General features: G+C 40.5%; 1 protein-coding gene across 4 annotated transcripts in view; it reads left to right on the top strand.

Annotated features, from left to right (window-relative positions):
* The first annotated feature begins 1,311 nt into the window (after positions 1–1,311).
* Positions 1,312–27,189, top strand: part of ADAMTS6 (ADAM metallopeptidase with thrombospondin type 1 motif 6) — a 156,687-nt gene continuing 130,809 nt past the window's right edge. Inside the window, exons 1-3 of one of the 4 annotated variants that reach the window (XM_088130337.1) lie at positions 1,312–1,831; positions 19,356–19,694; positions 20,661–21,028. In XM_088130337.1, the coding sequence (XP_087986463.1) occupies positions 19,598–19,694; positions 20,661–21,028 (465 nt within the window). In that variant the 5' untranslated portion in view covers positions 1,312–1,831; positions 19,356–19,597. Of the gene's footprint in view, positions 1,832–18,975; positions 19,063–19,355; positions 19,695–20,660; positions 21,029–27,189 lie in introns of those variants that run through there. The other 3 variants (XM_025163324.2, XM_088130336.1, XM_088130338.1) reach the window with 3 other exon arrangements.

Raw genomic sequence — 27,189 nt, 5'->3', positions numbered from 1 at the left:
CACACACCTAAAATCAGATATGAGATCAATGCATATTTGGAAACAAGTGTATTTTGCAGGCGTGATATGCAATAGCATGAGAAGACCATCAGCTGTGTACATCTCCTTCCTGGGGGGACAGAAGTTTGCTCTCGGGTGGTAGAATTCCATGCGTCCACCATCATCCTGTGCCTGTTGCCATGTGGATGTTTGCTCAGACAGACTCCCATGTGCACTTTGTGTGGGAAGTGTGGAGACCATATAAAGTGAACACGCCATCATATCTGGACTCTAAACAGAGTGGGCTGCCTTAACGAATTTAATAAATCATATTAAATTAAATTAGACTATGAAAGCTTGTGCTATAATAAATTTAAAATGTCACAAGCCTTGGTTTGCCACAAAGATATCACCTCCAATGATTCATATTATCCAGGTTTCACAACCAACAGATTAGCCCTATGGATAAGGGGTTGGTGGTCCAGTATCCTGCTTTCTTTCTACAACTTACACATAAGGGGGCTCACCCTCAGGCCACCAGGACAAAATCTGTCGTTCTTCAGCAAGACTGATCTGGGCTTAACCCAACTCTGATGCAGGAGGTATGTAACTATCAGATTAGTAACCGCTGATGAATTCACACATTCGGTTGCATTCAAGCTAGCTTCGTACCAAGAAAAGGGATCAGATGCTTTGTGTTCGTTTCCTGAAGGGCTCTCCGGTCATCTTTTGAGTAGTAGGGATAACAGCGCGGCAAGTTAAGTCCGAAGGTACCGCCGATGAACCTCAGACCGAGGCCGCTCGCTTGTTGTGTCTCCTCCCTCCCTCCCTCCTCAGTTTTAAGCAGACTTTCCAGCGGCAGCGGCGGCAGCAGCAGCAGCAGCTGCGCGTGGAAGCCGCCTTATTTTCAGCGGTCATTTCAGTTCCCAGGGCGGGGAGGATTTTCCCCGCGACACCGACTCATCCGGAGTCAAGTCGCCTTTCCCCCATTTCAGCAGAGCGGTTTTGAAACGGCCCGTCGGATAGAAAGAACGAGCAGAGGCACGCGGCCTGGGGGAGAATCGTACGAGTGTGTGTGTGTGAGAGAGAGAGAGAGAGCGAGAGAGCGCGCGAGACCGAGAGCGCCAGCTATGGCGCGCGCAAGAGAGACAGAGTCGGCGGGTGGGGGGGGGGACTAAGTTTACATTGTCCTAGCCCACTCGATTACCCCCTTAATGGTACCTCTGCCTTCCCCTCCTCCTCCACGTGATGGCCCGACATGCGCAGCAGTGCCAGCGGCACATTTGCAAACTGACGTCAGCGTGCCCTCCCAGGCCAAAATAGTCCGCTTCTGCTGCAGCTCTAAACTTGGCTAAAGGCCGGTAGTGAGAAGAGATCTCGAGCTACTTCAACAAAAACTTTCTCTCCAGCCTTTCCTGCTCCCTCTTCCCCTCCTTTCTTCCCTCTCTCCTTCTTTTGAATGGTATTCACATCATATTTCTGCCTCGAAAGGGTGGCCAAGAAGCAAACCCTAACTCCAGATTTGAGTCTTTCCCTCGCTCTCCCCGTTTCCTCTCTCCCTGTTCCCCTTCTCTCTCTTCCTCTCCCCCCCTTTTTTGGGGGGTTGTAAAAAGACCAAAAAAATGCAGGGTGCTTAGACAGGCTGGATAAGCCGAGGGCATCCCTCTGTCCTGCTTAGTCCGTCCGGTTTGTCTCAGCTTAGAAAAGGCTGGAGGGTTTTATTCTGCTCTAGAATATACCTCCGGCGTGGCTTTTGCCAAGAGGGGGAATCAGAGAGGAATACGGGACCCGTCCAGTCCAATTGCCATTGTCTGAAAGTCACTTTGTAGCAAAGAAATTGAAGATGAGAACGGTAAGGAAAGATTCGACGGGCTTTTTGCCTTATGATTTTCTTGTCTCCCGCAAGATACGGAGTGGGGGTGATTGATAATGCACTAGGCGACCTGGATTTGCAATGATTTCACAGAGAGATCTCCGAGCGGCGAGGATTAATGGGGGCGGGGGGAGACGAGGGGCGCGAAGAGTTTCTGCAGCAAAGCAGCTTGATTTAGCAAGTGTGCTCCTAAGCAGCGGAAACGCTTCACTGAGAGCCGAGCAAAACAGCTGGCCCCGAATGTGCAACTTGGTGTCTGCGGGACTTTGCTTCTAATCTAAACCCGTTATTTGGCAGTGGCCCGCCGGTGCCTCTAGAAATGGGGAAGACAAGTGCGTGTTTTTGTGCAAGGACTCAGAGGTCCGCCGTGGTGGGAGCCTGGACGCTCCGCTGAAGGGAGAGGGACCTTCAGCTCTCAGGAGACTAAAGGGAGAGGTGGGCGAGCGATTTGATTTACTCGGCGATACGGAGCTTTGCTAGACTCGCAGCCCTCTGCGGAGCTTCTCGGATCGCGTTGGGGCTGTTCAAAGGGATTGGGGGAAAGGTGGGGGCGAAGGTGTGTGACCGGAGGGTGGAAGCAGGGGTGGAGGACGAATATGTGCGTCCAGACCCTTGTATTGGCTAATTCCTTTCACTGCTGCACGAACGGGGAGAGAGTCAGTCCCAGACGCTGTTTTCAGCTGGGCTGCTTCTGCAACTCCTATGGGCCTCGTGCCAAGTGTCTGGGCTACACGCGTTTTATCCAAATAGATTTAGCGCTGCTGTCTGGAAATGGGCTGCTGAATGTTAACTTTAGGATCAGCTCCATTAGAACAGCTCCAGACTCTTCCCTCCGATGGGGGGAGGAGGGAGGGAGGCGGGGAGGCAGGCTTTTGTTCCTTCTAGCTCTCTTGAAGGGGGAGATATAAAATGTTCTTTTGTACTATGTAGGATTGAGTGTGTGTGTGTGTGGGGGGGGGTATTTTAAAAGCAGTCTTGACTTCCAGCAGTAAAAATGACAGCTGATCCTTTTGAGGGTTAAGAGGGGGAGAAAAGGAGGGCGGCGCGAAGTTATACGAACGGGTTCAGTTTTGCCCTCTCCCCACCCCCATCCTCCACCACCCAGGTGGCAGTGGATCTGCAGAGCTGCCTTGCGAGAGGAGGAACAGCAGGAACCCCTTTCTGCCGTCCTCGCTAGGCTGGCTTGGGAGTAATCCTATCGGATTCCGTGGAACTGGCCTGCGGGTGGACGGGCAGGCGGCTGTCTTTTCCTTTCGCTTTTGCTCTCCCAAAATCACGTAGGACTGAAAGCCGAGGCGAATAAGCCCCCGCATCCACCTTTTCGGTGTTTAGTTCCCGCCCTCTCGAGCGTGGAGATTCGCGGCGGCGGAACCCCAAACAGAGGAGCGGCGGCGGCGGCGGCGGCGCTAAGTGGTTACCTGGGATCGCTCTGGGAGTGCTTGCCCCCTCCCCTCCCCCGGCCCTTCACAGCCTGGGTATCGCCTTAGCAACCCCGGGCTCCCTGGCTGGCCGCTTCTCGCAGCCCTCCCCGTCCAGAGGCAGCTCTCCCGAGCTGCGTTCCGTGCCAGGAGACTCTGCGACTCGCCTGCGAGCCAGAGCAAGGGGGATGGGCCGGCTTCGCCTCTCGCGTCCTCCCCGTAGGGAACCGAGCGCCCGCCAAGGAATATACGTGTCTCTTGCCAAGGGCGTCACTGCCAGACGCCAGCCGGGTATGCGCTAACCTGAAGGCCGCGCGGCGGAGCTGGAGGGAGGCATTCGCCAGGAGAAGCGGCGAGGGGCCCCGCGGCCAGCGCGCCACGGGCTGGCGAGGCCGTGACCTTCCCTCTTGATCTGGTTTTACGGGTAACGCGGCGTCAGGTCGCTCGCTCCGTCCCCCTCCTCCCCTGCCTCGCCCGGAGCCAGGCTTGGCGCGGCTAAACGCCCGGCGGTAACTGGGCTGCAGGTGGTACCGGGAGAGGCGAGCAGTGCCTGTGAAGCACCGCGCGGGAGGAAGAGGACGAGGCTGGAGAATGAGGCTCATTGAACAAGGGCGCCTGCCGCAGCCGGCGGAAAGGCTGCCGGTTCCGTTCCTCTGCTGCCGCCGCCGCCGCCGCCGCCTTTGGAGACGGTCCCAGGGCCGGCGGCGATGACTGCCTGAGCTGCGGGCGCGGAACGGTGGCCAAGACTGCGAGGGGAGGAAAAAAGGACGCCGTCTGGAGGAGAGGAACCCGGGCTGCTACCTGTTGGCATAAAGAAGTGAGGAGTAGGTTGCCGGAGGCCAGGAAGAGCTTAGCTTGGGCCACAGAGGCCCCCTGCTCATCTATACCTAGATGTGCGTGGTCTAAGAGACAGTGGCAAGAGTACCACTGCCCATGCACAGAGTTGCCACTGCTTGTTTCCCCCTCCTTCCTTCCTCCTGCTCTCCAATGCCTAGTTGAAGATTAACCATGGTGTCCTTGGTGCTCTCTGAGCTTGGTTGCTTGCTTGCTGATGTTTCATTACCCAACTAGGTAACATCATCAGTATAAGTAAGTGTGGGGTTTGCTCCCTGTTTATATACCGTATCTTGCTCTGCCAGTTCAACCCAGCGACATATATTCTCTTCCATTGAAGGTTAACCATTTAGAGCAGTGTTTCTCAACCTTGGCAGCTTGGAGATATGTGGACTTCAACTCCCAGAATTCCCCAGCCAGCATGGTCTTAAAAACAGTGTCATGCTCAGTGAAGATCAAGTAAAATACCCCTCCGAGCCTTTAGCAAGCTTTCCAGTCCTTTAGACTTATTCATCAGAAGGAAAGGATTTTAAAAGGGGGAGAGAAAAAGTGGGAAAAGACCGCTCTTAACTCCTATAGCAATTCATCAGTGGCATATAGGAGAACCTGTGGATATGTAGTTGGATTTATCTCACTGGCTGTGGGAGAAGACCGAAAAGAAAAGAAAAGAAAAGAAAAGAAAAAAGATTACTGTTTACCAGTGGCTGAAAATATGAAATTACTTGTTCCTGTCTCCTGCCATTTCCAAGGGGATGGCATGGCTGGCAGGCTGCTTTGGCTCCGGCACCTCTCTGTTTCGAAAATAAGTACTAGGCCAACCAAGGCCTCCGTGCAAGGGCCCTGCAGTCCTTACTCTGGCCTCTGCCATGGCAAGCTTTCTAAAATAGCTATTCACTGCAGAAGGAAACTGAGGTGAATGTCAATGTAACTATATCACGCCCTCCCCACTGCTAATATATTTATAGCGTTTTAATTGTAGCATATTGAAAGAGAAAAAAGGAAGGTTTGTGCTAGTCAGGAAAAGGCTGCTAAACTAATCACCTGCACCTCCATGGAGTTCCCCTGTGCATCATTTATTGCCTCTTTTCTTCACCTTGTTTCTCCTATTCCAGAGAGGCTTTTTCCATTAGGCATAACATCAATCCAGATGCATGCAGCTCCTTTAAACGTAGCGTCTCCACCAAAACCATAATGGGAAGCTGAGATCATTATTCCATAGGATGCTGCACATGATTCTCAAAGCAGAAGTTCTGTTTTCAGATTATGTTCCCTTGTCTTAGTGCCAGGTGTTGGTTCTCTGAAGTAGAAACAACCCTTGGAACTCCTTTGATCAGCTTGATGATAGTGCAAAGAGCTTGGATGGGTGGGGGCAGAGAGAGACACAAGGTTTGTTTTCATCCAACACCTCATTTATAGTCCCTCTACTATTTACTTGTACTATTTAGAAGGGGTCATTAAAATACTTTTTGCCTTTGAGGCAGGTGGACTGAGTGGTCCAGCTGTGCACTGCTAATTCTGTACAGCAGTATTTCTCAACCTCAGCAACTTGAAGATGTGTGGTCCACACATCTTCAAGTTGCTGAGGCTGAGAAACACTGCTATGGAGGCTGCCATTGAAAAAGCCTCTGTTTGTCTACAACAGCTATCAGAGGGGCAGGATTTGGCTGTCATTTTCACAGATATCTCAAGAGAATGCCAAATGGGACCTGCTTTGTCCTGTGTTTTATTTGTATGTATGTCAAGAATTTAATTGCCTTTGATAATCTACTTAATATGCTCCAACTCGTACCTGAATATGAATAATTTGGAATAAACATACTGTGACAGATATTGTCTTCTAGACTGGCTTCTTTTCTAAAGAGAACCAGACTGCAAAGCAGTGTAATAATCCCTTGTGGCATTAAAATGTATGAGTAAAAACACTGAGAAATCCAACTAAGCCCAAACACCTGCAAATTTAATTTAGGCAAAACTACACCATGCAAAATAATAACCTTTAGGTTTACCAGTCCAGTTTTTTACAGGTGAACTGTTTTTACCTTATATAGCATAAGAATATAGGTGTGGTATATCACATAACCTTGTTATGTGATAATCTACATAAACCTATGTAGATTTACATAAGTCTACAGATCTACATTTGCAGGACTTGCTTTCGTTCAGCCTGATACGTCTAAATTATTTCCCAAATTAAAAGCTGCTACATCAAGCTCATTATGCAAAATTGTATCATAGTGAGACATTTGATGTATTTGGCATATATTTTGAGTCAAGCAATCATGATCTCAACCCAGAGAAAGTCAGTCACAACTCTCACCCCATTATGAAATTAATGCAAAATGGAAGCAAGCCTTTAATTTGGGAAATAATTTAGGTGTATCAGATTGAATGAAAGTCAGTGCTGCAAGTGTAAATCTGTAGACTTGGGGGGAGAAATATCTGAAATGTAGACTATAAGAGACTCAGAGGTAGCTTAAATGGACTTGGGTGGTTTTTTTTGTTGTTATTGTTTTGATACAGGATTTGTCCATTTAGAATTTTAAGGTTTTCAGATAGAGATGTCATTTTTAACTTTCATCTTGTTCCAAAGCAGTTCATGGTGTCAATTGGCCATTGACATTTCTTACTACTGAATGTAGTTAAATCCAAGTACTTTCATTTTAATCAGATTGCATACTGCTTATTTACACTGTTTTTATTACAAAGCATGGGTACAAATCTAGAGTACAGATTGTATAATAGCAAATCAAAATTAAATCTTTGTGGGATAATTTATAAACTTTTTATATAATTTATTAATACTGATAGTCATGTTTGCGCTATCACAGATGTTGTATTATTTTTAAAAAGTTGAAGATAGGGATGTAATTTGAGGGAAGCAAAGTTGGGGTCAAAAATATTCTGTATCTAAAAAGAAAACCGGTATCCTTCTGTGTTAGAGCTTCTGCTATATTTCAGATATTTGTCCCATGAGGCAAAATGTATATATAATCATCCAAAGAAATCACATTCTCTTAGGGCAGTAGTACAGGTATGATTCAGTCAGTGGGCAAAATTTCATAATATTCATGAATGTTCAAATGTGAATAATTCCAGATAAATTTGACCCCATGCTTCTTCAGACACTGAGCATTAACTGATAGTGTGAGCATTCAGTTGTATCTTCAATGAAATGAAACCTTAAGTGGGGAAATGCCTGTGTCCTCAGCATCCACACAATTCATTAGACACTTTGAGTCTCTTCTATGAATGTTAACCACTGTGAATGGGACTGAATATTCAAGTACATCCTCATTTATATGCTATCGCAACTGGTAAGGAGTAGCAATTCCTACTAGAGCTGATTTTTGCTACTAAGCACTTGCAGACAATAAAAGTGCCAGAACAGCAGAGGAATGTTTTTTGAAAATTAAAACAAAAGGATGAGTAATGATTGGGCTTCATTTGACTTCCACAACTTCACCACAGAGTTAAAATCTGGTTACAAAGATCTGTGATCGATTGTTTGCTATGTGACCATGTGGCAAGACTGTCTTTCAAGTGAAAAAGCTGTAATGATGCAGCAGCAAATTGTGGAAACAATGTTGAGAATGCTACCCATGTGAGATCAAGGGGAAGGGAGTTAGATTGAAATGTTTTTCTGTGCATATTTCATTAATATGGAATAGTTTACCTTCAGAGATCTGGTTGGCACCCTTCATAATATTTTGGAAGCTAGTAAAAATTTAGAATTTGGAACTCCATCTCACCTGTTACCCTTAGGGATTAATTTGTAAGAAGGACAACTTGCATGTAAGAGCTCATTCACAAGCAGATACATTACTTCCAAATAGTTGTTTTCTGTAGAACTCTTAACACTATTAGCCTACCAATTAAATATTTTGATGTCTCCATTCTTGAAAATGAAAATCATCTTCTAGATCATGGTCCCAGGGTCCATCTCACCTACTGCTGTCATAAATGTCTCTGATATTATGTAGTATTACTACCTAGGAGTTTTTAGGCTATCAGGTGTCTGAGACTCTGCTTCATTCTCCAAGATGAATTCTGCAGGACACTCATAATAGTGGACAAACAATAGAAATACAAGCTGAACTGAATCACTTAAGCTGTCACATAAACTCACAAATGATTGAAAAGTCTTTTAAGGTAACAAAACATCTTGGCCAAGATGTTGAAACTTCTATCTTGGGATCAGTGGTAATTTGCAGTCACACGTACACCTCAGATGTCTGGCAGAATTGGCACTTATCCAGAGTCTATTTTAATCTGTAGGCTCCTATATGATCAAGAACTTTCAGAAGTCTCTCTTTATGCTCCACAAGAGTTTTTTTTCAGTAACAGTTAAATCCCTGAAATTACAAAGACTTCCAGAATATTCATGTCATCTACTTCTTTCTCCAACAACCTCAGAAGCCTTTTATGCATTGGAAATGCATTGGCCTTTTTCTTTCCATCTTTCCAGTGTGGAGGGGCAGGGGAATTGTGGAAATTACTAGATTTACATCTAAAGCTGGAATGTCAATATACAGTTTGTACTTATGACTCATGAAGGCTGCTGAGTACAAATTAGCCATAAGTAATCTGGGATGGTGTGTAATAGGCTGAGCCAACTCATTTTTCACCTTATGGGTCATCGTGCCATTATCTGGAAGAACAGGTAATGATTCATGTTTATAGCCACAACAGCTATTTGGAGGATCCCCAGGCATGATCTGTAGATAGCTGTGAAAGAAAATTTCAGCCACCCAGTGAATCACAGCTGCTTGAGACAGTTGAGGAAACAGATTTTTAGAAAACCTTTTTACAACTTCAACCATCTTCTGTCCCTTCCTTGGTAGCTTTCTTGTAGGAAATAAGACATACATCAAAAATAGGCATGTTCTGAAGATCTGGAATCCTTTTCAGCCCTTTATAGAATTATAACATGGCAAACATACTGGAATTCATGAGCAAATCCAAGGAGAACTTTTGGGAACTTAGAAGTCACTTTGGTGCAACTTTCATATAAGTATTCATTTTTGCTCAATCTCCACAGAATGATATCATCAAGAGGATGAAGAGATATTTTTAAAGTAAAGAACATTAATTAATTAGCAAAATTTTCCATTTATTTATTTTTAAATGCATTGGGACTACCAATGCTGGTGGAATTTTACCTTTGCTTTTACTTATCTGACTGGTTAGTCTTAGAACATAGATGAGATTAGGGCCCCTCTAAAGTTTCTTGACTTCTCTAGGATAAATCATCTGCTTACCAGGTTTCAATCTTTAAACACAATTATAGTAACATAATATTTTGCATTGATAATAATGCTACTATTTTTAATGTCATTTTTAGGAATTCTTGAGCCATGTGTTTTTTTATTTTTATCTTTAGAGGCAAATCTTATATTGCATTTATTGTAATTGCATGGCCAACTGTTTTCTTAAGGTTTATGCTGATTTAGGCTAACCAGACATATCATACAGAACCTGATTTTTCTAGTCTATATGATTTCCTTCCTTCCTGCCTTTCCTAGGGAAAAAAAGAGGATGTTTTCATTGCTCCCTCAAGTATAAACTGGTCATAAGAATTCATTATAAATCATTATCTTGGTTGGCTATTCTATGTTTAACTAAGAAACTCTGGATACTTTAACTCCTTCTAGAGGTTTTATGTTCTTTAACAACTTGATTAACCTTAAAATAAAACCAGAGATCTTTTGACCAGGATTCTCTCCTAAAATGTCATAAAGAATTCTGGTTTCAGTAGTGTATGTGATATTGATCTTCAAGAATTTTGAGTCCTGTTCCCCCAACACTCTTGACCCAATCAACCACTAAATCACCGTTCCTTTCTGGCAGCAGAGTTTTATTATTATTTAATTATTAATCCATTTGGCATTATTAGTTCTCTGCCCATTAGAGACCAGGAATTCCAGATTCTCCATGAGCCTTTGGAACAGGAGTGCATTGTCAGGACCTCATGGCATGACTAGTTCCTTCCCCATTGCTAGGTGGACAGCAGTGGATGTAGAAGGGAAAGGAAAGAGAAAGGAAAAAATCCACAGTGGCAGAAGTTGAAGAACTGATCCATCTAGGCAAAGACTTAAATGTCCCACTCATTCCCTGTCCCTTGAATGTCTTCCCTTTAAACCTTCAACCCCTACTGCATTTCCATCTCTGATCCCTGTCTAAGATCAGCCCTCACCTCAAGATTGCCAGATACGCATCACAAAAGTTGTCCATGAGGACCCCCCCCAACACACACATGCAATCTTTATAAAGAAAATGCAAACTTTAACCTTTAAAAGGAGGCAGCTACCCCCAAAGTACAATCCCAATAGCGGCCATAAGGCAACCAAGGAGGGGAAGGACAGGAGTGAAGAGAACGTGCATAAGAAACCCGGAGCACATACCTGGCATACAGGACATATAGTCAGGATTAAGGGGTTCCAGTAAACAGGGTAGCAGTTTGCTACATCATTATCTCCAGTGAACACGCTAGCAATATCCACAAATTAACTTTGCTAAGCAGGAATGGATTGCAGGAGTGGATTGTTAGTGTAAACATGAAGGTTTTAAGGGCAAGAAATCTGTCCTCCTTTCCATCATCCACTGAGATGGCATCTGCAGTAACACCCTTGGAAAGCAGATTGGGTCTCTCTCAAATGTAAAGAGGAATTAACATATTTGGAGCTAAATCCTGATACATCTCAAGGTGGGTGTATAGAAATACCATTTTGCTTTCAGGTAATTGTATGTCTGCTCCACCACCATCTGTGTACAGATGTGATACTGGCTGAAGAGGATACTGCTGTGGAGTGCAGAGGAAGCCCAGGATGATTGGGCATCTAGTATGCACAGAAGGCTCACTAAAGATACACTATTCAGTTGCTCTGAAAGAGTGGAGCTCTGAAACACTGCAAGAATCGGAAACTTCTGCATATATATATATCCATACATTGACCTTTGGCATCCAGCAGAGTTTTCTGTTATTGAATTTGGGGTTGCTGGGGCTGCATCCATAGCCCCCCTCCAGTTAACTTCACCATGAATTACTTCGCTAAGTGGCTGCCACAGAAGAGAACATATGCACATGGCTACTGTAGAAAGTATGGACCCTTCCTCTCATATTCTTGGTAATGTGTTGTAGAGTCTCTGACTGGGTCTTCTGTTTGTTTCTGCATGTGGATGTCAAAAGATTCATCATTTTACTGCCAACAGACATAGAAGGTATGGACTGGAAGGTATGGACTTCCAGCACTGGAAGTCATGATGAGTTCTGAATATGGCATGAAAAGGGTGGCATGTGGAATAAATTGTGAACAGCATGTGGCCCTTCTACATTCTCAGATCTCCTTGCCCTCTAGCTCCAGGAAGCTCTTGTGTTCGGCTATCCCTAGATCCCTGGCTACACAGATCCTATCAGCTTTCTCCTGTACTCTAACTACGCACGTTTTTCGGTGTTTGTGAGTAGCTATTTGTCTTTTAGATAACCATCAGCATCATCAGGGATCAGGAAAAGCTCCTTCCTACAGGCCAGCTCTGGCAACATCCTTTACCTCCTTTTCTTGTTTTCTTCAGCAGAGACATCGGAGCTTGTAGTGGATTGAAGGAAAGATGGTCTATATTTATGGATAGCACAACACCTTATTTTCTATTGTCTCCCCTCCCCTCTTTTTCTTCAAAATGCAGGCCCACCGCCACTTCTTCACCAAAGCACATATATGCCCTAGATTGCAGGCCGGGCTACTTTCAACTCTTTTCATAGGCTGCTGACTTCCAAGTGGGTGAGCCCCAACCCCTCATCCAGTGGCTCCTGCAGCAAGGCTCCACTTCTTGTCCTTGTATTCAAGTCATGCAATCCATCCTCTAGGGCAGTGGTTCTCAAATATTCTGGTCTCAGGACCCTTTACCCTCTTAAAAATGATTGAGGACCCCAAAGAGCTTTGGTTTATGTGGGTTATATATACCAATATGTACTGTGTTAGAAATTAAAACTGAAATGTTAAGATTTATTATTTATTTGACTTCGTGGACTACACTTTGAGAACCGCTGCTCTAGGAGATGTTTGCAGTGTGACTTCCCATTTTCTTTCCTCTTTGAGTATGAATACATCCCAGTGCTCTGGGGCTACTGTGTGGGTATGTAATAGTTGTGGACTGCTATTGAGTAGAAGCACTCTGGAGACGTGATTCCTTTTTCATAGGAAGTCTTGGTTAAACTCTGGTCTCAAGGACTGACATATCCCTGACATTTAGCTGTTTCTCCTGAACTTTTGGGATGCTGCTGGCAGTAGTGGCTTCCAGATTGCCATTGGGTAGAGGTGCATAAATATCTGGGTGGCCCTGTGGCTCTCCAGGATGTGGCTTTCCTGGTGCTAGAGAGGGGCTGTTGGAGTCTTCATTGCTGGTGTGGAGTAATAGTAGGTTTCTGTGGTGGCCATGGAACAGAAGCCTATCTGTGGCACTTATTCTTCTATTGCTGGAGTAGTATCTTGCAGCCAGATTTGCATTCCAGATTTGTACCTTCCTGCTCCTCAAAAGGGTGGCCTTGGGCTTGGTGCAAACCTGTTTTGTTTGTTATGTATAATGACCTTCCTGAACTATTTTTAAAGGTTTTCACTGTCCCTGTTGGTTGAAGTGATGACAGCCCTCCTTTTTCACTTTCTCTATATCTAGACCATGATGGCATCTTTGTGGACTTTGGGTTTGTCTCTTCACAGGTGAGTTTGAGAAGATAGGGAGTGTGTGAGCTCTCCCATGTTTTCCTCTGATCTGTCTATGCTTTGAATAAGATTGTAGTCTTGTGTGGACATTGACTGTGAGGAATATGTACCTCAATTTGACATTTTGCTGTGTGAGAATTGAGGCTATTGCAGACGATGGGGACTCTAGTCTGCTGTCTTCTCCCTGTTTCAAACACTGTCTGGGACTCCTGAGGGATCCCCAGGAGTATACACATTGCAATAATGGTATCTGTGGAATCTACTGCTCTACTTTCAGAGCGGGTTGGGAGAGGACATGGCTGTTTGAGGATGCATTCTGCCTAGATGGCTTCCTTTTGGCTGGATGGAATTGGTGCAGTTTCTCTCGGATGCTTGCCTAGGGAAGGGTGTTTGTGTGGTTATTTTTTTTTAAATGTATTTTGGGAAGAGGGTAAGATAGGGTAACTAAGAAGGGTAGGGTAGGGTGAGGTAACTAAGTGCTCCCCTTATTTTGCAGATGAGCCCCCTATTGGCAAGTGGTGGCTGTAGCTACCTAGGATGGAGCGATCCTCTTAGGCAAGGCTGGTAGTCACTGGCATCATTTTCAGAGATATATCAGGGGAAAATTTGGGTTGTGGGATCCATGGCTCCATATCTATTAGACTGTTTACCTACCTTTGGGAGCATGTGGGAATGTAGACTTATTAAGTGGATTTTTTTTTTTTTTTTTTTGTATTGGGGGACCTTTGGGATTCTGTCAGAGAGAGATTTGATAGAAACGTCTGTCCATTTCAGTTGGAGTGTAGATTTGGTTTTGGCATTGAGCGTAAAGTGATTTGACTCTGTTAATTCTCTTCGACTTTTCATCAGTTTTCAGGACCACGGTAACCTCAAGTTAGGGACAGATGGTACTGTTTTGCAGTAGTTCTACTCACACTTGAATGGCTTTCTCCAGAAAGTGAGGTTGAAAGACTTCTGCACAAACTAGTGGCATATATGGAAAGGGTTCCCACAGGGTTCCTCATTATCCCTGTGATGTTTGAAACTGCTCAGTGATTTGGAGGTTAAGCATATGGTAGCATCATACTCAACATTGTCTTTCTTTTTCATCAGGTCCAGTTGAAGCAGTGAAAGTACTTAATGCTTGTGATGGCAATAGATACAATTATGAAGCTCAGTTCAAAGAAGATAAAGTTCTATTAATGAGGGATTCATCTGCTCAAGGACTTGATGTTCAACCTATTCTAGAAGGGTAGTTTGGGAGTACTTCTAGGTTCATCTTTGCCATTAAACGTTCAAATGTTTTCTGTGGCATGAAGCATCTTTTACCCAATTAGATTGGTATGTCAGCAGTGGATTCAGGTAGCTTAGCTTCAGTAAGCCGTGCCCTGGGAATCTTTTATTTCAACTACAATTCATATTATATATGAAGGTGCCCTTGAAGGTTCACAAATTTAGTTTAGTTCAGAATATGGTTGTTAAAATATTGAGGAGAGCCAGTTTAAGGTACCAGGCTAGGAACTGGGAGATCATGAATTCTAGTCCTGCCTTAGGGACTAGAAAGTACTAAGAAAACTAGATAAGATAGTTGTGTGAGGACATTATTACCATATATACTTATGGATAAGTTGAGAATTTTAGGCTCCAAAATTGGATTCAGCTTTTCTGTGGATGGGCTTATCTGCAAGTATATATGGTAATACTTCTTAAAAGTACCTGTATATACTTGCGGATACGCGAACCAACATACCATGAAAAATGTGCCACCTGCAGATAAGCCAACTGTGAACATTTAAAACAGAATCTGTTCTGGAAAACAACATTTATTGATACAAAATATGATAATAAATGAAATTCTTCAGAATATATTGAAAAAACACAGAAAAAGTTTGAGAGTCGGCTTATCTGCAGGTGATATGTTTTTTCATGGTATTTGGGTTAAAAAATTGAGGGTCAGCTTATCCACGGATGGGTTTGTCTGCAAGTATATATGGTACGTTGCCTTTACTGTTTGGCTCTCAGGTTCCTTTCAGCCCAATTCTGGCTTGAGACCAGAGTATGTAAAGCAACACCTTTTCACATCTATTATGTAAGCTCATTTTTGGAGGCCCTGTACAGAAGGTGTGTGCAGAAGGAGATATGGCAAACGGCAACTTCATAGCAGGCCTTCTCATTAGCAGCATGTCAACTTTGGAATATTCTCCCCAATGAGGCACATCTGGTGCTTTTTGGTTGTCTCTCTGGTGCCAAAGATCTTTTATTCTCTGAGGCCATTTAATTTAATTTTCTGCACTCTTGCTGCCATCTGTTGTTCTAATTAGTGTTATCTTTTACTCTGTATAGTCTGCTGCTTTCAACAACTGTTTTTATTGATTATTTTAACTGAATGGTTTATTATGTCTTTTATGTATTTTTGGCTGGATTTTTGTTGTACAGTGCTCTAAATGCTGCGGCCTCAGACTGAGTAGCAGATTTTAGAAATAAAGAAATTTTGCTGAAATTTATTAGCAGCAAAACATCTGTAAAATCAGGCCGCTTGTACTTTTTATATTGCCTGAGCTGCCCCTAAAGATTCAGAATTGCTGATCTGGGCAAATTCTTTGAGACATAGTTTTTTAAATAGATGCGTAATTTGAAATATACCTGAAGGTTTTTTTCTGTTATTAAAAGTCAAAAGAAATTTTGAGTGAATAATACAAAATGAATGCCATTTCACACATTGCAAAGTAAATTGAATGTAATTTGAGCAAGTTGACAATACTTTACATTTCTCTATATTTATTATTTATTTATTATTTATTAAATTTATCCCCACCCATCTCCCCCAATGGGGGACTCTGGGCAGCTCACAACTCGTTAAAAACAATAAATAAATATACAATTAAAAACCTATACACACAATTACTAAAAAAGAAGGAAAGAGTCCAGGAGGCCGATGGTTCAGAGCAGCAAATGCCAGGCCTCTAAGGGGCTAGCCAACCCCACCCTTGATGTCTTCCTGCCTCACCCCAGGCCAAATGGCAGAGCCAGGTCTTCAAACCCCTCCGGAAGGCCAGGAGTGAGGGGGCCAATCTCACCTCCGGGGGCAAGATATTCCAAAGGGCGGGGGCTATAGCGGAGAAGGCCCGCCTTTTGGATCCCGCTAGTTAGAGCTCTTTTACCGAAGGGGTCCGGAGCATGCCCTCTCTGTGTGATCAGGTGGGACGGGTTGAAGTCATGGGGAAGAGGTGGTCCCTCAGGTAACCTGGTCCCATGCCATGTAGGGCTTTAAAGGTGATAACCAACACCTTGGACCCGGAAGCAAACTGGTACCCAATGCAGCTCGCAGAGCAACGGTGTTATGTGGTCCTTCTTGGGGCTCCAAAAATAGCCCGTGCAGCTGCATTCTGGGCCAGCTGAAGCTTCCCGATACTCTTCAAGGGTATTATTTAATCAAGGGTCATTATTTAATCAAGAGTAATTAAATAATATATTGTTTTCCTCAATTATGTTTCAGGGTACATTGCACATATAATCAGCATATCTGCACATTTTGTAATATGCAAAATATTTTATCATTTATTTACTTGAGCAAACTTGTCTTAGCTTTGTGTTTTTAAAAAAGTGCCTACTCGATTAAATTCAGTTAAAAGATACAACTAAAATTTAAAAAAAAACTCTAAAAACAGATTTGAAATTTAGTTAGACAAACAAAATGCTGGCCAGAATAAGAATGTTTTAAGGAACAACAGAAAGATATAAAGGAAGGAGCCAGATGTTCCCTTAGAGTAGGGATTGCCACAACTTGAAAACATTCATGGGTGTCTCACATTTCTCCATAAAACATACCTCAGCGATAGAAACGATATCTAAAATAACCTCCTAGCTCACCTAGACAGAGACGGAGATGGAGATGGAGACGGAGACAGAGAGGGAGGGAGGAAGGAAAGAAGGAAGGAGGGAAGGAAGGAAGGAAGGAAAGATTTGTGAAGAGACAAGCTTAGGAGTGTAAAAAAGCAGGAAGAATTGTTTATAATTCAAAACATCCTGTAAGCACAGACTGCTCCAGGATAAATATATTGTTTCTGACATTGTCTGACTTGAAACCATGAGTTTCTGTTAAAATATTAATTTAACATTTTCCTTGTTTTGTTTTGACTACAAGTAGCTGCACATTCTCAAGTTTTAGGCAGCTGTTGTGTATTAGCACAAAATACTTGGAGACTATCATTTTAAAAGAAACAAAATAAAATTACAACTTTTTTTTGCTATAGAGGGCCAACAATTTATAATGAGGCCATCTCCTTAAACTTCTTAAATATGTACTTGACCTTGCAAGTATACCACGCTTCATGTACACTATTTTTGATAATATTTGTGGCTTCATGGTTTTTATAATAAAACATATAATTTGAAATAGACTAAATGGTTTTTTTCTCTTATTAAATGTCAAAATACATTTTGAGTGAAAATGTGCAAGATACTGCTTGTATAACAGCATTAAATACTTTAAGATCAGAAAGCTCTGCTCTTTATTGCTGAAATCATTTGAAATTTAAGTATACTTTCAATGGAAATGTGGAATATCCTGATTTTAGAATATATGTAATGGACATAGAATGCAATTTATCAAGGCTGGAGACAAGTGTAGGATGGTTTTTCAGAACAGAGTGCAGTCATTACTTTTAAGATGAGAGGTGGTATAATACAGTGGTTAAGTTACAGTATTTGATTATGACCAGGAAGACTCAAATTCAAGTCCAGTCTCAGCCATGGAAGATCCCTGGGGGACCTTGAGCAGATCTTGCTTTTCTAGCCCAACCGTCAGGGTTGCTTTTGTGAGAAAAAAATAAGGAAGGAAGTGCTATGCTTCCTTAAGCTCCTGCAGAAGAGTTGAGAAATAAATCTAATGAATAAAGGCATAAAATATTATATTTGTAGGAGGAAGTCTACCATTTTGTTATCCACATCCCTCTTCTTCCTTGTTTTTAAGACATGCTTGTTGTAAACATACTAACTCACATTTATGCATTCCTGCTTTAAGCCTACTCAGTTCTGTGGAATACTTCCCAGACTGGTTTGTTCAGTCCTGGCCTGTTTGGCCTGCCAAGCCAAGCCAAGCCAAGCCAAGCCAAGCCAAGCCAAGCCAAGCCAAGCCAAGCCAAGCCAATGCTTTCTCCAGTTTTGCACTAGGCTTCCAACAGTCTGAACCCTTGTGGCTATAGGCGCTTTTCCACACAAACAGTATGCAGAAGTATTCCAGAGTAAGGTTACTGTCTTAACTATAGGCTAGATAGTGGTGTCTTTTGAGAGGGATCTGCTATCCTTGTTGAAGCTACTGTATATGTCAGTCCTAGAAATATACCTGACTCTATATCTAGAACCCTGAAAAGGCTAGGGGATGTAGGCAGAGTACCAGCAAGCAGCTCACATTCAGCTAAGCTTTCTCCAGATCTGCATTAACTTACTGCAAATGTTTGGGTTATCATCTGGTAAGGGTGAACTGCCAAACAAGGCTTTTTCCCTCTCTAGTAAGGAGCCACCCTCACCCTTCTCCTGTGAGATGTTGAGTGGAAGGAGTGACACTGGATAACTAAAGCAAATGTCATGTTTTTTTCCAAGATGAAAAGCAACATAGAATTCTGTACTATATAATATAGAATTAAGGAAAATCAATGGCAAAACCAAAAGCAACTAGAGGGATTTATCAGAGTTTGCTTTAATGGACAAAATCTAATGTGTATGTGAGAAATGGTGTCACATATGTGTACAATTCCATTTGCCATGTAATACTTTTTGGGTTTAATAGGCCTATTCACCTCTTAAATTGAGAGCTTACTATATATGAATACTTAGGTGAATGTAGAGAGAAATGTAAACATTTAAAACATCCATAATCAGTTTTTCTGACCAGAGTGACATTTAAACAGATGAAGGTAACCTTATAGGAAAAACATTGTTAATATAGGTAATAAATTATGACCAAATTTTAGTGAAATTGTCCTACATTGTGGGAATTTTCAAATTCTTCCTCTTCGTTGTATCAGTTTTTCAGGTAGGGGAATTTCCAACACACTTAAATACTGCTTGGACAATGAAAGATTCATTTTAATTTCCCAATGCTGTTAGAACAAATCTGATATCTAACAACAAGAATTGAATTGATATCTTATGTTGTATTGATTTATATCTTCCTTAGGAAATATGGTTGATAAGTCATACTGGAGCTCTTTGTGGCACAGAATTCCTTTTCAATGTCATCAAATAGCAGGAACTGAATATTAAGGTATAGGCGACACTACACTAAACTGTACCATTCTAATCCTTCCAGATTGTGTTGTCACAGTTGTAAACAAATTGGAACATATTTTCTGGAAATGCCTAATTAGTCAGGTTTTTTTGGTTGAAAGTCTGTGGAGAATTTGGAATTTTATATTGAACCCAACCATTATAATATACACAAACAAAATTCAGCTAAAAAAGAATGCTGTAGACCTATTACAGTTAACAAGAATATTGATGATGTAGTGGTTAGGGTAGCATGTGATAATGATTTTCAATGTTGTTTGTGCTTTTCAGGTAAAGAAATGGACAACATTTGTTGGCTATTCACTTTAACGCCTCATTGCAATATGAAGGAATAATTTTTTAATTTGTTTTTTGACTGAAAATGTCTGCAATAGGAAAAAAACCCATGTTATTTCAAAATATCAAGAAGTGGAACGAGAAGTAGCAGAAGAAATATAATATTTTCTGGTTATGGTGCAGTTCTGGAGTGGAGTTAAAGCTGTAGCACATAGGTAGCCTACTTCTTCTAAATTATGGAAATTTTGTGGAAGACGTTGACCTGGATTTTGTGCTTAATTATGGTTTTGTCAGAATATCACGGTGACAACAGGCTATCATATAGTTCTCAAGGTAGGGATCCAACTTTTTAAGCTAATGTCTTTTGACACGTATTTCAATTTGGTTGCAGTCCTAAATTACTTACCTGTGAGTATGGCCCACTGAACTCAATTTACTTCTGAGTGCTCATATATAGAAATACATTGCTAATCACTTTTCTTACATACTGATATATTAATTGTGAGAGAAATTATAAAGGATTATGATTTTATTTTCTCTCAGGGCATATAATTAACATTTAAAACTTTTAAATTAGCAAATTAAAAAAAATCAATATTTTAGTTTATCACTTCCTAATAAATCCTCAACATTCAGTTATTCAGCTAAATAACTGAAGTAATTTTATAGTCTAAAACATATCTTAAAATGTATGCTTTTTGTGTGCTCATTGAAGTGTGATGAGTTACAGCCTCATTAAAGGTCCTGTCTGCATCATAAGATATACCTGTATACTGACTCCCTAGTTAACTTGAATGAGGTAGCAGATTTACATAAATGAACACCTGCAAAGATGTAATTCTTCCATTACAGTTTATTTGGGAATCTTTTATGGCATGGGGAATTAGACAAGGATTACAATTGTATACTTTCTTTTGATAACTAAATTAAGACATTAATCTGTGCCATTTTTTAATATTTCTATTTGTTTGAAATCAGTGGGAATTTTTGATATAAGACTAAACCTTTATTTATTGACCAAATTCTTTTTTTATGCAAATTATTTTCATAGATAAATACTGAGTCACAACAAAAAATGTAGCTTGGATGTACAAATCATAGTAACAAATATAAAATAGATAAACAGAGTTTTTATTAATATTAACTAATATTTTCTTTAAGAAATTTTGTTTTTTAAACTTGAAGTTGCTTGGATATCGTAAAATGTAGATAATGTTGTATTATTCCTTTTTGTGTCCTTTTATATTTTCTTCTTTTTTATGCCCATTTCTTGGATTGATTTACCATGTGATTTCAAAGAGGAATTCCTGTCTTATCTTGAGCACTATCAACTAACTATCCCAATAAGGGTTGATCATAATGGAGCCTTCCTCAGCTTTACTGTGAAAAATGCTAAACCCAGCGGAAGAAAGAAGAGGAGTACTGAATTTTATGACCAAGAACTGGCAGTTTCTAAATTATTTTTTAAACTTTCTGCCTATGGCAAGCACTTTCATTTAAACTTGACTCTCAACACAGATTTGGTCTCCAAACACTTCACAGTAGAATATTGGGGTAAAGATGGACCTCAGTGGAAGCATGATTTTTTAGACAACTGTCACTATACAGGATATTTACATGGCCAGCATGGTACATCTAAAGTAGCTATAAGCAACTGCAATGGTCTGGTAAGTGCAAATTATATATTCTGGATTGTCAGTATTCTGGATTGTTTAATTCTGCAGAAAGAAAGACTTTGTATCCTTACTCATACTATATTTTACCAACCTTGTGGTACTGAAAACAGTTGAGCAAATTTGTATGGGTTTAAAGCTTCAGTGGAGCATCAGTAAGTAAAGCAAATATGATTATTTTCTCTGATATTGCCCCACATATTTTATCTGTCCTCCACTGATACTCGTATGAAACTTTATGATTATTATTTCTGTTGTAGGCAAGCAAGCAGCATAGTCATGTAAACTTCAGCATAGTTATGTAAATTCTGTTGAATGAGGTGGGCAAAAATGAGGAAAAATAACACAGAGATTTATAAATTTATGTAATAATAGTACATTTTCAATGTATGAAAAAGAAAGTAAGAATGGATACTCTGACATATAAGGGTATATGGAATCTTTCATAAGATTTTTTTTATGAGTGTCTCCCTCAACTTTAAGCCAAACATGTAATAAATATACCCTAGAAACATAGAAGAAACAATGCATTTTTAAAAATACTGAAAAAATAAATTAAAAACAGACATTGTTTTTATTAAATAAATCACATCCTATGGTAACAGGAGCTTAAAACTGATTGATAGACCACTAACAATGCAGTTCTGAATATATGTACTCAGAAATAAATCCCACTGAATTCAGAGGGATTACTGATGGGGAAATGGGTATAGGATTACTGCCTAAATCTTTTTATTTGCTCACTCTTTCAGTTCTCTTAGGCTGATAATGATTAATTTATAAAGTGGTATGGATGCTCTGTACAAAAAAAGAGTGAATAAATCATGATAAAGGTAGTCCTTACCTAACAACCATAACTGGGACCACAACCTTCATCACTAAGTGATGTGGTCGCTAGGCGAAACATCACATGACTGCATTGCTTAGCGACCACAATCCTGGCAGTCCTGGTTGCCATCGTTAAGTGAATGTCCTGGTTGTTAGGCGAGGCAACTTCCTGCTGGCTTCCCACTATCAAGTCAGTGGGGAAGCCAGCAGGAAGTTGTAAGCCCCAGGCCCTGCCAGGTGGGGGAGGAAGTGAGGAGGTGCTTGGGAGTGTGTGGGAGGGTCGGGTCGGGTGCGCAGGGGTACAGTGTGGGTCAGGTGCATGAAGGCCTCAGAACCGCTTCAATTTTCAGCCCCAGAATGGAGAGGCTTCTGAAGGTTTTCCACTCTGGGGCTGAAAATCAGCCATGACTAAAAATCCTTCTTTCAGCATGAAGCTTTTTCAGGCAGCCCCCAAAGCTCCATGTGCTAAATGCTTCATGTGGGGGCATTTAGCACATGGAGATTTGGGGGCTGCCTGAAAAAGCTTTGTGTTGAAATCCAAGCAGGATTTCAGCATAGGGCATTTAGTGCATGGAGTTCTGGGGACTAGCTGAAAATCCCCCATGCTGAAATCCTGCTTGGATTTCGGCATGGAGCTTTTTCAGCCAGCCCCGAGAGATGAGAGGGAGTCCGCTCGGCAGGCGGCAGTGGCTTGCCACCTTCCCTGCTGGCTTCCCCATTGACTTTCTGGGGAAGCTGGCAGGGAAGATTACAAATGGTGATCACATGATCATGGGGCACTTGGCAACCGGCCATAAGGATGAACCAATTGCCAGATCGCCATAACTTCGGCTAGGGGTTGTAAGTCCCTTCATTTAGCACTGTCATAACTTTGAAAAGTCACTGAACAAATAGTTGTTAAGTGAGGACTACCTGTAATTCATACATCCTTACTTCTTATCTGAATCAGAGTAAAATTTCTGTCCAGATCTTACTTTTCAGTGTGACAAAGTCAGAAAGTCAGAGACTGAGTTGGTAGGGAAGGCACAAACGTGGACACTGGACCAATAGAGGTGGATCTCACGGCCAGTGTCCAGGCTCTTTGGAAATGACTATTCAGAGAATGGCAGGTATGGAGCAGCACCAAACAGGCTGATGCCATCACTTAGGTATGCTATGTCTACCAGGGCCAACACTGCTCAGTGAAATACATTTTTCCTTATTTAAAAAAGTTTGATAATCCCGATACAGGTATGGGACATTCTTTCCTATAGTAAAATATAGCTTATTTTCCTGTCAACTCAGGGCAGCAGTGGCAAATCCTTTTGTATCTTTCTCAGAGTTTATTTATTTATATTTGTTTTATAATTCGTGTATAAATCTCTTTATCCTGATTTAAATTCCCTTCTATATTCAAGGATTGCACTGACCTGAGATCAGCATTATACCTGATGTCTCCATGGGTTGTGCAAATGTTTACAAACTGAGCTGGTTAATTTTTGGCTTAACTGTTGATTCAGAGAAAACATTGCAAAATCAATTTTGCAATATATCCTGTGGAGCTGTAGGATAGGTGGTTTCCATTGGTAGGAACTCTTGCCTCATCTTACATTCTTTCAGAATCCCCCACCACCCCCTCCCTAAGCATAGATACCTTAGCACCTTGATTGTCTTCATGGAATGTATACAAAACAGAAAATGTGTTTTGTTTCAAATCTGAAACAAACACATTGTGTTTTGGAAGTTCTGCAGAACTTTTCCAGGCAGGTTATGGTTTGCAGAACCAAACTCAGAACATTTAAAACGAAATCTGAAGAGATCTTGTGGGTTGAATAGGACAAGACTGATATGCCTCAGTCCTCTCTCCCTTCCTCCCCATGGCCTGTGCAAGCTGGTCAAGCAATTTGTCAAACTTTCCACTATTGTCTTTAGCCGCTTTTGCCAATGATTGTCCCCCTATTTTCTCAGTGCTTTCCTTTCCTTATTTCCCATTAAACGCTGCCACTGCCAATTTCCTTAGCTTCAAGCTTGGTGTGTCTAATTGAACACATCCAATCCATCCTGTGAACTTCCCAGTGTCATTTTTTCCCTACCTCTCCTTAGCTGCTGTTACTGCTGATGTCCTTGAAAAGGAAGTAATAAATGCTGTGAGAATGTTAAAAAAATGCTAGTGCTGCGTATGTTGATTTTGCAAATGTAGAAATGTTAATGTGTGGATGTTTGCTGATGGAATTGCTGTGCTACTACTTTAATGTATACCTGAAGATTGCATCTGTGCCTGACAAAAAAGAAGAATGGCATTATTGTTCCAATATATAAAGGGAAAGGTAGCAAGAATAAATGTGACAATTAAAGGGGGATTAATCTTTAAGTGTGCCCTGGAGAGTACAAGAGGTGACAGTGAGCAAAATTTGGTGAAAGTGAGTGTGCTTTTATGCTGGGCAGGGTATGTGCAGACCAGACTTGCTCTTTAGCAGGTCATTGAGAACTGTATGAATGTAAGAAAGACCTTTTTTTGTACATATATTGATTTGGAAAAGGTGTATGATAAAGTGAATAGATTTGAATTATGAAATATTTTAGGTGAATAAGGATGATGAATGAAATTCAAGTGTCAAAAACAATACCAAATACATGGGAAGAAGCATATATAACTTTGAATAGCAAAGAAGGGAATGGTTTGAGGAAACTTCAATCATGTAGACCAATTTCTCTACTGAATGTCAATTATAAATTATTCACTAAAATACTAGCTAAATGTCTGAGAAAGTGTATTTCCAAAACAAGCTACATTCCCAAGATGAACATGAAGGACAACAGGAGGTTCATAATAAATGTATTAGAATACATCAACAATAAGAAAAAGATGACATTAATATTCCTAAATGTAGAAAAAGCTTTGATAATTTGGAGTGGCTGTCTTACAAGAGGTTTTAAACAAAATGAATCCAGGAGAAGAATTCACAACTTGGATGGAGACTATATGTCAATGGCAAAGAACAAAATTGCAACAAATGGAATACTTTCCACAAGTTTTTCAGTGAGTAAAGGTACAAGACAAGGACATCCACTCTCTCCTTTACTATTTGTAATTCCTCTTGAAGTTTTGGTGGACAAGATCTGAAAAGTCAAACAAATAACTGAGGTCAGAATTCAGGGAGAGGATACAAAATGAAACGCTAGGCAGATGATGTAATATTAACTATTATGCAACCACAGAGCTGAAAGACAGTTGATGAAAACAGTCAAAGACTTGGCCATTTCTCAGGTTGCAAAATTAATGAAAAGAAAGCAAAGATAATAACAAGTGACTTAACCTCTGAAAAAGATAACTTTGTGAAAAAAGAGGCTGGTTGTGATATAACAAAAAAAAAAAAGTGATATGCAGTATTTGGGACTGTATCTGACAGGATACAACAAAGATATATTTCAATAAATAATACATTATAGAAGAAAGTAAAATAAGATCCTGATACATGGAAAAAACTAAAACTTTATGAGCTAGGACTTATAGCAACCATAAAAATGAATATACTACCCAAGGTGAATTTCCTATTCCAAATAGCATCAATTCCATTCTCAGACAGAAGCTTGCAGGACTTGCAAAGAACAATCTATAGATTTATATGAAATGGGAAGAAAACTGAGAGTAATATTTAAAATTTCACAAGTCTCAACAGAAAGAGGCAGACTTGCATTTCCTAACCTTAAATTATATTATTGAGGAAGCTGTCTATCATGGATAACAGAATAGATAAAATCCCCAAACAGCAGAATATCAATTATATAGAAAGAGGTGTCTTATGGACTTTATAAGTGTTTATGGTATAAAGAAAGAAAAAGAGAAAAAAATTGAAGATAGTATAAAACAATGTTTTTTAAAAATATAGAATCTTCTAAAAAGCAAGGATAATAGTGTCACTACCAAATGCCTTTTACTTCAAGGACAACTACAGGAAGAAAAATTTAATCATTTATGCCAACATGGAACATCCAGACTCAGAAAATAGACTACAGACACATCAAGAACTGCTCAGTGAAGATAGGAACTTACCAAGGTTGATGTATTTAGAATTTGTTGGGAAAATAAAAAGTGATCTCAAGAAAGAAGGAGGGATCTTGAGAAAGACAGAATTTGAAGCACTTATACAAAATCAAGATCATCTATTAGAATGTGTGTGTATGTTTGTGTGTATTGTTATTAAAGTATGATATGGAGATGGAACAAATTAAAAATTACATGATAAAATTGATGCAAAATTTCAAAGATGTAATTTCAGTAAAACAATGGGAACAGCTATGGAAAAAAATGAATAAAATTTACTCCAAACTATAATTTGAGGGAAAATTGGCATAAAATGTTTTACAGATGGTATATAACTCCATTAGTGATTACTAAGAGGACAGTTCATATAACAACAAATGCTGGAAATGCTACAACAGAGAAAGAACATTTATCTGGTGGTAAGAAAACTCAAAATTACTGAAAGGAAATACATCAAAATATTCAGAAAATTTTACAATTAAATTTGAACTGAAACCACAAATATTTTTATTAGGAATAATTCCAGAAAACATAAATGAAAAGTATCACAATTTACTAAGATGTATGCTGACAGCTGCAACAACAAATTTGGCACAACATTGGTAAAGTGAAACTTTTTCAACTATATAAGATTGGGAGACCAAAACTGGAGAATATGCAGAAATGGCAAAAGTGACAGTATACATTCTAAATTTAAGCAGGAATGGCTCCTTTCTCTACAATACATTACACAGCAGGGCAAATTCAGACACTTAGAATATGTTTTTTAGAAAAAGAGTTAAGAGACCAATAAAAAATAATAAATCAAATAACAAGACTATAAACAGTACAAATATTTAGGCAATAGTTAGTGGTTGGGTAAATAAATGGGAGGGAAGGGGAGACTGCATTACCAAAAGTTTTTTCATAATGTTTTTACTTATATTTTATTAGTAGTTGATTATATTTTACTTTGCTTTTTGTATCTTAATTTTGTGTGATCTCTTTAAAATAATTTGTCAAAGCTTATGCAATAAAAAACTATTAAAAAAAGTTTGGTTGCAAAATGTAGTAACAGCTGTATAGGAGGGAAGTAAAGCATGAGGAATGGACTGCTCAGATTCAGCATGGAGCAGGGAGTAAAGTAAGGATGTATGATAATGTCTTGTTGGTTGTTTAACATATTTATGGATAACTATTTAAGGAATACTTGTGATAAAGAGAGAAGTGTTGGTTCAGAATGTAAATGTACTGTATACATACTTTGTATGCAGATGATGCCATGTTGTTGACTGAGAACCTGCTAGCAAGTTTTAGACGGGTT

Source organism: Python bivittatus, unplaced genomic scaffold (assembly GCF_059951505.1).
Source record: "Python bivittatus isolate LINGU-HERP-01145 unplaced genomic scaffold, Pbiv_v1 ctg000850_np1212, whole genome shotgun sequence".
Taxonomy (NCBI): domain Eukaryota; kingdom Metazoa; phylum Chordata; class Lepidosauria; order Squamata; family Pythonidae; genus Python; species Python bivittatus.
This window is presented reverse-complemented; position numbering and strand designations above follow the sequence as displayed.